The sequence below is a fragment of the Galdieria sulphuraria genome (assembly GCF_000341285.1).
Source record: "Galdieria sulphuraria unplaced genomic scaffold scaf_32, whole genome shotgun sequence".
Classification (NCBI taxonomy): domain Eukaryota; phylum Rhodophyta; class Bangiophyceae; order Galdieriales; family Galdieriaceae; genus Galdieria; species Galdieria sulphuraria.
This window is the reverse complement of record NW_005178443.1, coordinates 121470-136322: the sequence shown is the minus strand read 5'-3', so window position 1 is coordinate 136322 and position 14853 is coordinate 121470. Positions and strand designations below refer to the sequence as shown.

At 39.4% G+C, this 14853-nt stretch overlaps 4 protein-coding genes across 4 annotated transcripts; 2 read left to right on the top strand and 2 right to left on the bottom strand.

Moving 5' to 3' along the window:
- Positions 1 to 42: 42 nt before the first annotated feature.
- On the top strand, positions 43 to 1137 carry Gasu_38240 (uncharacterized protein). Its single transcript, XM_005705238.1, has 3 exons — positions 43 to 262; positions 312 to 662; positions 713 to 1137. Exons 1-3 carry the CDS (start codon positions 155 to 157, stop codon positions 872 to 874), a joined length of 621 nt encoding a protein of 206 aa, XP_005705295.1. The 5' UTR covers positions 43 to 154; the 3' UTR covers positions 875 to 1137.
- Positions 1138 to 1302: 165 nt separating this feature from the next.
- On the top strand, positions 1303 to 7437 carry Gasu_38230 (guanine nucleotide exchange family protein). The gene has a single exon (XM_005705237.1). The coding sequence runs from the start codon at positions 1318 to 1320 to the stop codon at positions 7297 to 7299; it is 5982 nt and encodes a 1993-aa protein (XP_005705294.1). The 5' UTR covers positions 1303 to 1317; the 3' UTR covers positions 7300 to 7437.
- Positions 7438 to 8338: 901 nt separating this feature from the next.
- Positions 8339 to 12582, bottom strand: Gasu_38220 (uncharacterized protein). The gene is made up of 5 exons (XM_005705236.1): positions 12351 to 12582; positions 12163 to 12306; positions 11984 to 12110; positions 11857 to 11932; positions 8339 to 11757 (listed from the first exon to the last, which is right to left on the bottom strand). Exons 1-5 carry the CDS (start codon positions 12573 to 12575, stop codon positions 8442 to 8444), a joined length of 3888 nt encoding a protein of 1295 aa, XP_005705293.1. The 5' UTR covers positions 12576 to 12582; the 3' UTR covers positions 8339 to 8441.
- An 8-nt stretch (positions 12583 to 12590) lies between these two features.
- Positions 12591 to 14852, bottom strand: Gasu_38210 (serine/threonine protein kinase). The gene is made up of 7 exons (XM_005705235.1): positions 14609 to 14852; positions 14421 to 14561; positions 14173 to 14374; positions 13825 to 14126; positions 13568 to 13777; positions 13354 to 13515; positions 12591 to 13301 (listed from the first exon to the last, which is right to left on the bottom strand). The coding sequence occupies exons 1-7, from the start codon at positions 14762 to 14764 to the stop codon at positions 13188 to 13190; spliced, it is 1287 nt and encodes a 428-aa protein (XP_005705292.1). The 5' UTR covers positions 14765 to 14852; the 3' UTR covers positions 12591 to 13187.
- Between the last annotated feature and the right edge of the window lies 1 nt (position 14853).

The following is a 14853-nucleotide window of genomic DNA, read 5'->3' as shown; positions in this document are numbered from 1 at the left end:
ACTTTGCCTGTCTGACTTGTCAAGAACTGACCAGTTTTCCAATATCGCCCGATAATCAAAGTCTCCGTCGTCCTCAAAAACAAAACTTCACAATTGCAAAAAATGAATGAGTAATTAATTGATATTCCAAATATGGTTTACTTCTTCACTACACATGATACTCAATATATTATTTATATGGGAAGGGATAAATTTGAGAACGAGCACTTACTTCAATATGGCTGGGAGGAAGATGTTTGGTTCCACGTGGATAAGGCAAGTGGTCAGTAGGTATGAAAGTAGCAAAGGCATGACTTATTTGTGAGCTTTAGCATTCTTCTGCACACGTATATTTGAGACTACCTTCAGGCAAAACTATAGATGAAATTCCTTCAAATATATTAGAAGATTGTGCGCAATTGGTAAAGTACAATTCCATAGAAGGAAACAAGCTTCATAGCGTTGTCGTTGTATATACGTCCTGGAGCAACCTAAAGAAAACAGGAGATATGGATGTTGGACAAGTGGGTTTTAAAGATAGAAAGAGCGTAAAAACTATTACTGTTGAAAGGAGAAAAAATGACATAATCAACCGGCTTGAAAAGTCGAAAAGAGAGGCATTTCCAAACTTGGCGCAAGAAAAGGAAGATCACGAAAGAGAGCACATATTGAAACGAAAACAAGTGCGCTTGCTGCAAAAAATTTCGTTGTGGTTATTAATACTCAAATGTAGGCTTTTAAAGAACAACTAAAGGCAGAAAAACTGCAAAGACAAGAACAGGAGTTGAGAAGGCAGGAACTCAGCTATTCACGGATCATGGTTGAAGACAACATGACTAGCAATAAGGATTTGGAAAGCTCCACTTTTGAAGAATATGAAGAAAGCTTCCTATAAGCTTGAGTTCTACTGTTATATCTCTTCGAATGTTGCAAAAATTTCAATTTCATGGGCTTCATGCCTTTGAAAAATTTCTTTGGCCAGACTGAAGGTCTTCATCGTTGAAATAGTCGTTGCTATGTATAGATTTGCGGTCCTGGTGATGACTTAGAATAATACGTATATTTAGATGATACTTCTTGTATGCTATGCCATATTATTGGCATAATTTGTTTAAATTGTGGTAAAGATTCTCTGTGTAGCAAGTTCATTTGTTTCGTTGTTGGCTCAAATTGTTTTGAGAGAGACTTGGAGGATGGCGCCTTCCACACTGCATTTTTCTTTGTCCCATTCGAGCTGGAATTGCAAAGTTGGTTTGTACTTTGGCTACTTTTGGGGGGTGCTGCTTGCAGTTGCTTGCAGTGAACACTCTGTGACTGCAGAAGGAAGGTTCTTGTTTAATGGAAGAGCCAAAAGATAGAGGGGAATGGGTACATATGGTGGAGAAAAGCGAAGAGAACGTAGAACCTACTTCGAGTTCCGAATTAAGGTTAACTGAGCCAGAAGAGGAGTCAGTGACACCCTTAAATACAGAAGGTCAAGAAATGGCTACAAACCAGGAAGACTCCTCTAACTTCGAGGAAGATCCGCACGAACACTGGCATAACAATTTGGAGATGGAAGAGGTCGAAGGCAGGGAGAACAATGCCGGACTACCAAGTGAAGAGTCGACAGAAGCACGGGCTGCTTTAGAAAACGACACAGATGGCTCTGAAGAGAATGTTTCAACTTCTGAACTGGCAGATGAGGGAATCACTGTCACGCAACAACAGGATCCAAGCTTGTCCTCAAACGCAGAGGCAGAGACACATCAGACCAACGAACACGGTTCGTATGGTGAAAATTCAAAGATTCAGCCTCTCGCAAAGTTAATAGAGCAATCGTTGTTAAAGATTACGAAGCTAGCTTCTAGTAGAAAATACAGGAAATTAAGGAACGTTTGCAAGGAGGCTGTTGAAATCGTCAAAGCGGATGCCAGTGATATTGGTAACGAAAAGGTTTTTGAAGCTTTACTGTTAGGCTGTGATTCAGGAAAGACTCAAGTTGTAGTTGTTTCGTTGGATACTTTACAAAAACTAATTGCGTATGGCTGGATTCAAGCTAAAGCCTTTCGTGACAAGAAGGAAACGCGAGTTGTAGATGATGTCGTAAAGTCAGTTTGTGATTGTTTTCAAATGAAAGATGACTCTATCTTTCTTCGAATGACGCAAATCTTGTTAAATATAGTTTCTGGACTGTCGCCTGAAGTTGGCATTCACGAGGGAATATTAGTCTTTAACGTAAGGACTCTTTATAATATTCACTTAAGTGCCCGCTCCTCAAGTGTTCGAACTATTTCACGAGCTGCGCTGACACAAGTCTTGGACACAGTTTTTTCACGTATGGAGAAAACAGTAGCGGAGGGGAATAGACCTGCTTCGTCTTCGGAAAACGGAAACGATGATGTTGTAGAAAGTCGACTTTCATTTAAAGTTCCGGGTGTTGAGTCGGAAGACTTGAAGGAGGATACTTCACTTGACACAGAGCCTTTACAGAAAAGTGATAGAGCATCTTATATTAGAAGCATTGAGGAACCAGAATACGGCAGTGAGAAAGTAGAAACCTCAAGTGTTACTACAAATGAAAATAATGGAGTCTCTTCAAAAATTTGGGAGACTCAAACACAAAAGGAAAGAGTCAAGTCTGTAACGGAAAATGTTGTTACAGAAAGTGTGACCGAGTCATCAAGTGAGACATTTCATTATGAGGTATTAGAAAGAGATGCATATCTTTTATTCCGAGCACTTTGCAAGCTGTCTTCCCGTGAGCAGAGTGAGTTATCGTCATCAACATCATTGAGTACTCGTTCCAAAATTCTCTCATTAGAGTTGATTAAGGAGATTATTGAAACAAGTGGCCCTGCCTTCCGTTCAAGTCCTCGGTTTGTTTATGCCGTCCGTAACTTTCTTATTCCTTCATTGCTTACGAATTGCGTGGCACCAACAATGGCAATTATGGAATTGGCACTATCTATTGTAGAATTGTTGCTTTACAAACTTCGTTCTTGTCTCAAGTGGGAAATATCTGCAATTTTTCACACGGTGATTTTTCGGTATTTGGAGTCAGCCACCTCCACACATGCTCAAACCAAACGAGCATTGCTTTTAGTGAATAAGTTAGTGAATGATCCCCAGTTGCTTGCTGATTTGTTCTTAAACTATGACTGTGATATCAATTCAAATAATGTGTATGAAAGGATTGTGAGTGACCTCAGTAGAATTATACAAAAGAATGCTTCACTAAGTGCAAACTCAGTCTTTGAGGGTGGAGTTGGTTTGAGCCAACCTTCAGAAGGACAACACGCCGCGCAGGAAGTCGAATTGAGACAGCTTGCTCTCACAGGGATATCTTACTTACTTAGCTCATTAAAGGAATGGAGCAAACCGCTAATATCATCGCAAAGAGTCCAACAAAACTCGAATTTGACAGAAGGAAGTTTCCCAAATTCCAGTGTTACTGAAATAGTTCAAGGAATACAAACAGGTCATTCCGACAACGTTCTGAATGAGACTGAAGATGGCTCAAGAGAGGAGCATTTGGACACATCTGTTGTGGAAAAGAGACTGCAAATAAAGCGAGAAGTAGACGAAGCCATAAGATTTTTTAATTTTGATGCTGATCAAGGAATTGATTATCTCTGTAAAGTAGGGTATCTGAGGAGGGATCCAAAGGAAATTGCCAAATTCTTGCTGAAGACTGAAGGCTTAGATGCCACTATGGTTGGGCAATATTTGGGAGATGGCAACGAGTTTCATATGGAAGTTATGCACGAATTTGTCGATTTACATGATTTTGTAGACTTGAAATTTGATGAAGCTATTCGTTTATTTCTCTCTAACTTTCGTTTGCCTGGAGAAGCACAGAAGATAGATCGCATCATGGAAAAGTTTGCCAGTCGCTATTGTGCTTGCAACCCGGAGTTATTTGCCAACGCAGACACAGCTTATGTTTTAGCATACGCTGTTATTATGTTAAATACCGATGCACATCACCCACAAGTGAAGCACAAAATGAGTAAAGAAGAGTTTATTAAAAATAACAGAGGAATAAACGATGGAGAAGATCTGCCGGAAGAATTTCTCGGAGAACTTTATGATAGAATTGTGAATGAAGAGATACGATTGGGAGATTTCGTGAAAGATTCATCTTCGTCAAAGTACACTTCTTCTAACAAACTACATGACTCATTTCGTGAGTCAGAAAGGCTTATGAAGTACACTAAGCAACTTTTTTCATCTCGTGACAAGATAAAAAATGAGAATCCGAACAATGGTATTGATTATACATATTACTCTGCTACGAATCCTTTCCATGGGAAGCTTATGTTTGAAGTATCGTGGTGTGCCATCCTCGCTGCAATTTCAGTATTGTTAGAGCGTGCAGGTTCGCATGATACAGATGTTGTGGGTTTATGTACGCAATGTTTTCGAGATGCTCTAGTGATTGCCTCCATATATGGTATGGATACTGAGAGAAATGCTTTGGCTTCGTCCTTGGCCAAATTTACTCATTTGAGTGGTATTTCTGATATGAAAATCAAGAATATTGAATGTATTCGAGCTATATTACAAGTTGCGATCTCAGATGGAGACTTTCTTGGTGATACTTGGATGCACATTCTGAAAGCAATAAGTCAACTAGAGGAAATTCGAGCTATAGCTGCAGGAGATCCAGAAAGATATCATGTGTCGGATGCAAAATCCAATCGAATAGAAGAACAGATATCAGCAGCCATTCAGATGCTTGAAAAGGGCGGAAGTGCTGTTGGAATTTCGAGTGAATCTATATTGTTTCAAGTGCCTGACAAGGAAACTAAGGAAAAGGAAAGCAGTGATCATTCAAGGAAGTCACTAAGACAAAGTGGGCGTTCTAACGTTCATCACAATGATAGTAATGGTAATGTTTCGAAGAGTGTGGATCCGAACTTGTCGTTGGTTGCATCAACTATCAAAGATGATGAAATACAAAGAGTCTTTAGCAACTCTGTAGAATTATCTTCAACAGGTATCGCTGATTTTTGCAAAGCTTTAAGTTACATTGCCTGGGAAGAAATTGCTGAAGCCAAAACACCAAGTTTTTATATGTTACTCAAGGCTGTTGAAGTCGCACACTATAATATGCAAGCCAGAATTCGAGTAGAATGGAAACAAGTTTGGGACCATTTAGAGCCACTCTTCTCCAAATCAGGCTGTCATCCAAAACAAGCTATAGCAATGTTTGCGATAGATGCATTGCGCCAGCTTTCTCTTGAATTTTTAGAAAGGGAGGAACTCTCACAATATGCTTTTCAAAGGAGCTTCCTCAAACCCTTTCAACTCATTTTTGCAAAAACAGTATCAGCTAATTTAAAGGAATTAATTTTGAGTTGTTTGGCACAGATAGTCTGTCAGAGGTACAACAGATTACGCTCTGGTTGGAAGTCTATATTTCAGATATTGTCTCAAGCTGCAGAGGATAAGACTACCAAATGGAATGTGCATTCTACTTCAGATTTTCATTCTGAAGCTACTGAAACAACCTATTCTGTTATGTCACAAAGTTATCAGTTATTGGATCAGATTCTCCGGGACCATTTGAAGGATTCCACCGATGAAATGTTTATAGAAGCTGTCCATTGTTTAGCTGCATATGCGAAGTCTCCACTGTCGGTGTCTATTTCTCTTTCAGCCATCAATCATTTATCTATCAGAGTCTCGTCTCTATTGGAAGATAGATTTGATGAAAATATGGTTTTCGAAGATGATTGCGATCTACATGTAAAGTTATGGTTCCCTTTATTAATGGCGTTGTCATCTTGCACAGGTGATGCACGGGAATCCGTTCGTTCAAGTGCAACTGATGCACTATTTGAAGTGCTAAGACAGTTTGGTAATAAGTTTTCCCCGGGATTCTGGAAACTTGTTGTTCGTGGTATTTTAGTGCCTATTTTTGATGATATTCGACATCTTCCTGGGGGAAATGATGAGCAAGAACGAAGTCATATAGAAGTGGATCATAATAAGCAGTGGGCTGTTTCCACTGGAACCATGGCTCTGAACAATCTAATAGATCTTTTTGTCAGATATATGCAATCAACCAAACACCTTTTATGGGAACTGTTGAAGTTATTAGAGAGTTGGATAAATCAAGAATCTGAAAATTTGGCCAGAGAAGGAGTTAGTGCGTTGTCTCGTCTCTCTCGCAAGGGAGGAGAGAGTTTCAGCGAGGAAGAATGGATCACGCTTACTTCTTTTCTGGAAACCTTGGTTCAATCCACGTTGCCACACGAACTGTTTGATAATTTGGAGTTGCTTAATGAAATGGAGCAGTTACATTCTAACGGTATAGATTCTGAAAGAGTAAAAGCCAATACATCCGTTCCAAGTAACCTTATTACTGAAACAGAAAGGACATCATCCAATGTAGACGTATCTGGAGGCTCCCGCTTGGATGAAATGACTGAGTCACCAGGAAGTTTCCAAACTGTGCCAACGCAAAAGTCAGCAAAAGACAAGGAAGATAACGAAAATGAGGTTGTAGTTTTCGTTGAAGATGATGAATGGCCTGGTCCTATGTGCTTCTACGAATATCATCCAGAAGAGACTAGTCAAAGAGACCGAGCCCAAGAAGAGCTAATATCCCAAGCAACCAAGTTTTCTACGGAAAAGGGGAGTTCTTCCAAGTCAGGAAACCAACATTCTTCTTCTAATACTACCAATGCGTTCCATCACACAGCCAACTTTAAGGTGGTACGATGTAAAAGTGTAGTGCAGTTGTTACTGAGTCAGTTGATTCTTGAGACTGTAGAAGAACATTTCCATCGTATCCCAGACGTTGCCATTGAGAAGATGATATCTAGTATGGAAACAAGTATATCCTTTGCACGTAGTTTCAATAGTAATTATCAACTACGTTTTGCTCTTTGGAAGTCAGGATTTATGAATCAGATACCCAATTTACTAAAGCAGGAGATGAACGGGACTATGAATTTACTACAAGTATTAGGATGGATCTTGAGTAACGATAACAGTGGAAACAAGCGATCCTCAGAGTTTATTGAAAAATTGGAATTACATAGAATACATCTTTGCCAACAAATTTTGAAAGAATATAGTACCCTCCTGGAAAGGAGCTTAGAGTCTTCTCCCAAGAAAACCGAAGAACAAAGAGAATTACAAGCTGCGAGTTCCGTTGTAGTGAGTGTTCTTCATCAGTTGATAGCAATGTCCGATTTTCAGTTCCAGAAAACTTTGCAAGAAAGTTACGATTGCTTAATGAACTTGGTACGTAGTGAGTCACCACAAGTTCGAGATGCTGTTGCCAAGCTGTTGCAAGAAAAAGTCCGTTTGATGTTTCATTCTTAAAAAGTACAATCCAAAAATGGGGTTTTCATTTTTTTCCAACCACTGTGTGTTTTGTAAAGTCACTTGTCTCAAGGAACACAAGTCTCCAGTGAAATGAATAAATATGACATTAGTATCGTGGCAGAAACCAAAACTTTTCTATCAGCGGACGTCGTAGAGTGCCGTTACAGAGATTCCGAAATACTTGTTGCTTGTGGACTTTATCAATTTTTGCAGGAAGAACAAACACGTGTCGGATCTCTCCAACTTTATAGCTTGAAACAACGTGGTTACTTTACTCTTGAGCACTCATGGGATTTACCAGCTGTGTTGGATTGTCAGTGGTTAGACTCTGACCACATTGCAGTTGCTTGTGCAAACGGAACGGTTGTACTGGTGAAGTACACTGCTCAGGAGAGCGATAATAATCCCATTTCCTCGTTTTTAGTCGACAGTCATTCGCTCATACTTTCCTTGGACTATAGTCCAAAGAACAATATGATCATTTGTAGCGATTCTCTGGGTAACTTGTCTCTGATTGATGCTTTCACTGGAGTTAAACAGAATACCTACAAAGCCCATTCTGCAGAGGGCTGGTGCGCAGCCTTCTATGACGAAGTTCTTTGTTGCAGTGGTGGAGATGACGGTCTGCTCACTTTGTGGGATATTCGATGTAGAACAGGTTCCTCCCATCAACTGAATATGGAACCCTTAAAAACAGTAACATCATCACACAGTGGTATTGGCATCACCAGTATTCTTCCTGTTTTTAACAGTAACGTTCTATTGACCGGTGGATACGATGACCATTTAGTTGGACACGATATTCGCATGTTGTGCAAGTCCTTATTTGCTTACAATGTGGGAGGTGGTGTGTGGAGACTTGGACAAGATGGAAATCGACCGAGCAATTTTTTAGCTGCTACAATGTATGATGGCTTCAAATTTTTTCGACTCGATTATAATAGCGACTTCACCATCGACTTGCATCGTTTTGGTGAAAGTGCCTCTACAATAGCTTATGGCGTTTGTTGGTTGCCCTTGGAAAAAGACAGTGAAGCTATAACTTGCACATTTTATGATGGCCTTTTACAACATTGGAAAATTCAAGATAGAGTCAGCGCACAGTCGTAAAGAGACATCCACCTGAAAGGGTAATTTATTTAATGATACTGAGGAAAAATTCGTTTCATCCAGTCGATGACTTGAGCTGGCTGTTTGCCATTTCCTTCCAGTTCTTTATCTACAACCAAAAAATCTTCGAGATCTGCATAGTCGTCACCATCGGATTCTTCTTCCACCAAACAAGCATCGATAAAGCGATTCCGACTTCTAAACTTCCGTCGATTAACTTTTCTTGATAGCTTGCTTTCATTTTGTTGGAATGATTGGTCAAAAGTCAAAGACTCGGTGTCAGCTTCTGTTGTCTGATGAAATCCTTGAAAATCTTGAACCACTTTTTGAAATAGTGGACGCATCTCCATATCCAGAAGGTGTAGAATTTTACTACACTCTACATGTAATTTGGCAAAGTGATATTGAATTCGAGGTAATGTCGTCGAACGTGTTGTTTTAATGTGAAACTTGCTCCTTCCTTTCCAAATCCATCCGATGATAGTTTGCAAACGAGTCGCCACGTTCTCTACAAATGTTGCCAAGCTCTTGATGTAAACTTCATCCTTTTTCCAACCGGATATCGTCTTGCGATTTCTATTGATCCACTGAAAAGCAGTCTTTGAAATTCTGGAAATAAGTTGAAGCAAACGATTGACAAAACTTGGAGGATAGTGAAGAGTATGAGGCAATTGTTCACCTCTCATTTCATAATTTTCTTCACCAACTAAGATAGTATGGACGACCATCAAGATATTTACCAATTCGTCCAAGGATTCTTGATTAGGAAGTTTCTTTGTAGGTACCGAGTTATAACGAGTTTCCAAATGCTGTAAGACTACAATCAAAACTACTGTTCGACATGATTCACTTTCCGGTAGAGGAATCTTACTCGATTGAAGTAATTCACTTAGACCAGGAGACATTTGGTCGTAATCCGAACTCGCTACAGAATTCGTCATAATTTTCTGATATTTCGTAGTGTCTTCGTCAATACGTCTTTTTGCAAAGTTGTCGGATGACTTAGGCAAAGCTGCGACTCGACATGTATACGCCAAATGATGAAGTAAGGAGAAGATAAATTTCGAGTTGTTGCAGCATTTTATAAGTATGCGAATCAACAGTCGAAGGACCGATGTTTGTTGCATGGAATATTGACCGAGGAGGCGTACCACTTTTCGAGCAACTGAAAAATAGTTTGTTTGCTCGGTGCTAGTTTGAACTTGGCTTAGTCCGTGGAGTATAAGTTGAAGATGCAATTGTGCATGAGTGATTGGAATGCCTGTCTTTCTTGCAAATTCTGTTTCGTAAAAATTCCAAAGAGATATAAGCACTTTGTGCTCATGTGCAACTGTTTTCAACTCATCGTCCATAAAAGATTCTTCAAGCTGATCCAAAGTTTCTGGATAAACGTCTCGATGGAATACAAAATGTCCTTTGCAACATAATGTGTCTAGAATTGTCAAAATGTAAAATAGACACATTTGACGTGGAGAAATTGAAGAATATTTCTGAAGAAAGTTTTCCCACCACTCCATACCTGTCTGCTGAGTCTTCCACTCTATTTCACTCAAGTCATTTCTAGAAAGTTTGCTGTACTCGAGTCGGTTGCTATAACTAACCAACTGCAAAGCTAGGTTTCCCAAGAAACTGGCGTTTTCTTGATTAATTTCTGTTAAGGCATAACCACTTAGCTTTCTCAAAAATATGTACAGTGCATTGACATAGTCCAAACTCGAAGACACGAACTTGAACAGGATTTCAAAGCTATGACATTCTTCAAGAAGGGAAATATCTCGTACGACTTCCTTTTCAACTAAAACATTTGAAGCGGAAACACCAAAAGCAATGGGATCTATTTCTAAGGTTCCAGAAGAACGAGAGAGCATAAAATCTTGTAATTCATACAAGACTGTTAGACATGGTATTACTCTAGCACGGTTAAACTGATCATCGAAAAACTGCAACAGCACATCGCCAACATTATGTAAAGCTTTTACAAGGCATACAGAAGACGCGATATCTTCATCACTGCCCAGAGAACATTTGGAAAATATGCAATTGAGTAATCTAAATAAGTTGCAAAACCATTCCATGCATTTCCCAAGACTAGGATGCTTCGAGTCTATAGTCCAAAGACAACGCAATAAGTGTGCAATCGGTTCCTTGGGATACGAAACACAACTACTACTAGTGAATTCAAAGGACTCTTTCAAAGAGAATTCCCCATTTTTCCAGTCGATGGATAGTTCTTCGAGTCTATGCAAAAGAAATTCCTGCATCATAGGTAAAATTAAGCTATCTTGAGATTTCATTTCAAACATTGCAAGCTGTCTCCATCCTTCATATATCACCAGACGGATGCCGTAACTGCTTCTGGTAGCTAAGCTTTGTAAAATGTTGATTGCATTCGAATGAACCCGTTGTAAGCTTTTCTCAGAAAGGACAGCGATAAAACCGATTGCTCCTAAGCACTGTCCACCAAGATAACGCCCAAACGCCTTTTGTTGCAAAAATTTCATTAAAAAGTTGGTAAAAGAATGAGAAATAGTTGCCAAGCGACAAAGAGATTTCAAAAATCTCTTACAAACTACAATTGGCAATGATTCTAAGAACTGCAGTGCATCCTGAATCTTCGGAACAAAAGATGCAAGATCGATGATGTTGGTACGCAACAAGTGTTCAATTATATCACATAGATGCAGACGATAGGGTATGCTATGACTTGGCTCAGCCATTTCAAAGAAAATGTAATGAACAATTTCTCCACGTGAGCACGCTTGCTTCTGAAACATGCTGACGATGATTGAAGTTGCTTTCTGTTTTGTAGAGGTTTTACGGCATTTCTCGTCTGACATCCAGTGGTAACAAATTTCTAAAACGTAGATTAGTAAGTATTCTGTGTCCTGAAAGTTTATCAACTCTGTAAATAAAGCACAAAAGGTATCTTCTGTTGAACTTTCAGCAGAGGCTTGGATTTTTTCAGGACAATCTGCCAAGCGCTCCAGCGTGCTAGTGATATTATTCTTCATATCCTCATGAATACTGAAAATCAATACTAACAAAGCTAGATCCTGCATGCGAAAAGCAGTTAAAAAGTCATCTGTACCAGCAAAGGTTTCATAATATCGCTGTATAGTCATACCAATGCTGGGAATATTACTAATTTCAATATCTAACAAACATAATATATCTCTGAATACTGACAACGGTGCAGAGTAGATAAAAATTCGAAAAACTTCTATCCAAGGAAAGAGTTTGTCATTCGTCTCTTTCAAACGGTTTCTTATGACTTCAAACAGTCCTTTCATAAAAGGAAGACATTGCGATGCGTCGAGATTATCTATCAATTGAATCGTTTTGCGCCTTTTCGAATATTTGAGTTGACAATATAGTTAACAATTGAAGACTTGCCTCAAAATTTGGGATAGTTCTTGATCCAAATGCAGATCGTTGATAACGGACAACACCAAAGAGCAACTTTCTAAATCAAATATATAGTCGATCATACAGCGTGCTATCCGCGTGGAGAGCATTTTACCTAGTTATTTCTTAGTTTCACGAATAAACGTTGCATGGCAGAATTTTTTACCGCGTGATTTATCAATTTGAACAGCACTTTTACTAATGGACACAAAAACGTCCACAACTCTGCATCTTGTGCTAGAATCGAAAGACTGTAGCAAAGCTTCCATGCGCAACCATATTCCTTGAATCTCCTTATTACATGTTGGCCTCTGAAATGATGCTCCAATAAGGAAATTCACATACCTGGAATTTTTCACTAACTGATAGCTTCGAGTCTCTCAAGACTGAAAGGAAGCCTTGTTCTAGCTCTGTTATTAGTACGTTTCTTTCTTTTGGAGAGCATCCTTCCACCAGAATCCGTCCTAACAAAGCTAGAAGCGTTTGCTCCTAATCATTCAACTTGATTTCCGTAAAAGTTTCCTGCAACTTACTCGTAAGGATTGATTTAGTAGCAAAGCTCTTACTGTTTCCAAGATAGAAACGAGATCTTCTGCCACAGAATCTTCTTGAAAGTGACTCTCTATACCACTACGCACATGATTCAACAACTCATTCCGCGTCTTCTCGGGAAGAGTATCCAAAAAGAGTTCAACGTCGTTGGGGTCTCTGTGTACAAGTTTTCGAAGTTCTTCTTGTATCGTTTGAATGTGGGACATTACACAAAAAAAGGCGCCAAAACTGCATTTTTTATTTTGAAATTGTCTCTTCTTCTCTATGGGCATTCAATCAATCCATCAATATTATTCGCATTTTGCGACAGAAACTTTCCAACTCGTGTCTTGTAGCCTCTTAATAACTTGCTGTAGGTACATTCCTTGTGAGACATAGTTGTATTATCACTGTATATGGGGCATGGCCGTTAGTTTATCATAGGCTGCAAACTAGTTGTATCCACTTCAACATAAAAGTCAAAAGTTGTCATTAGACACATTTATATTTGGATACCACCACAATAGCGCATATAGACTAATGCCAAAGAGTTAAAACTCTCCTTTTGGACCATGCAACATAGGCACTCAACCTTACCTAATGCCTAAATGTGAAAGTAGTCTATTGACATGCTGCAAGTGTATTTTGCCAAACGGAATTTCTACACTAGGTTGTATCCACTGATTTTGCTTTCTTGATACTACGAGAAAACAGTGGTTACGAAACAAAACACCATGAAATTCAAACAAGAACATATGCAGTCAAGGTTATTATTATTATTATTATCATCACATTATCGTGTAGCATTTTACAGAAATATACCAAAAACAACGTGACTTCTAATAATGATGACCAAGTTGCTTCTCGTCACGATAACAATTAAAGTTGATAAAAGGATTACTTGGGTCATTAGAACTCCAATCGCTCAAAGTATCCACGTCGTCATCATCGTCCTAAACACTTTATAAATAATAACAACCCAGATCATAGAAAAAGTACATATACCTCGACGTTCAATGAGGCATATAAAGAAAGATCACGAGGATCAGGTATGGAAGGAATTATGGGCGGGCGTTCATTACGAATAAGCGCAAAATTGATATTGGAAAACCACGGATGCCTCTTAATGTCTGACGCTCCATTCTCGTGGCCTAAGCGACGCTCGGGCTAAAACAAAAGGACTTCAATTTCAGCTTGGAAAAAAACTTGATTCACTTACATCTCTTTTAAGTAGCTTCTTAATTAAGCTCTTGCACTCAGGTGACACAACAACATCTTCAGGGAACTTGACACCATTTGCTATAATATTGCTAAACGTTTCATCAGAAAAGGAACCCTTAAAAGGGGTTGAACCAAATATCATTTCGTATATAAGGATACCTAAAGTCCACCAGTCCACGCTGGACGAGTGACCGACTCCTCTAACGACCTTGTCAAAATGTAAGCATAACCGGCAAAGAAACTCTGTAGACATACCTCTGGTGCTACATATTCCTCAGTTCCCACAAATGAATTTGTAGCATATGAGAGCACGGGTTCTGAATCAACAATGTCTAGTTTTTGAGAAGGATCCACGTTTTTCCCTTGGAAGTTGTTGCGTATCTTCTCAAGAAGAGACATTTGATGACTGACAACACGAGGAGAAACAGCTTGAGCTTGTTTCGAAAGGTCGAAATCGGTGAGAGCGAGGTGTCCATCACCTCTCATAAGAATGTTCTCCGGTTTTAAGTCTCGATATATAAACCCCATGTGATGCAGATATTCCAGTGCTAATAAGACTAAAGGCGAAGCTTAGTACTAAGCAACCACTTCACAGACACTTGCCTTCAGCAGCATAGAATTTAGCCGCTTCCTCTTTTAACCTCTTCTTAGGTTGCCTCTGGAGCACAGCGAAAAATTCTCCTCCAGCACAGTATTCTGTTATGAAGTACAACCGCTTTTCAGTTTGGAAGGAGGCATACATAGTGACGATGAAAGGGTGGTTCACAGTTGCCAAAATTTCTCGTTCTGTCAAAACTCTTTTTACCTAACACCCATATCAGCAAAGTTTTTGGTGTCCGAGCAAGCATTACTTTGTTCTTCACAATCATTTCCTCCTTGGTTAACACTTTCATGGCATAAAGTTTGTCTGTTCCCTTCAACGCAACCAAATACGTTTTACCTACTGCTCCTTTGCCCAAAAGTTTTAGCTTTGTAAAGTGTTGCGGTCCAACCTAGGTAGCTATGAGATGTGAAACAGGGAAGTTTCATCTATACTCACTTGGTCCTGAGGGATGGGAAAGCGTTCTGAGAAAGGCACTGCCGACCTGGCAAGAACCTCTGGCGCTTTATGCTTATAGGGAGGACTTGAGTTTGAAACTTGTCCCATAACCGGTCCACCCTGGTCCTCTTTAACGTCATTTTTGTAGGAATTCATTTCCAAGAAACAAAAACAGAACAAGCTGCTCTATATCAAACGAAGCGAGGCGCCAATCCTCTTTTCTCCCCCCAAAAGACCAACAAAAA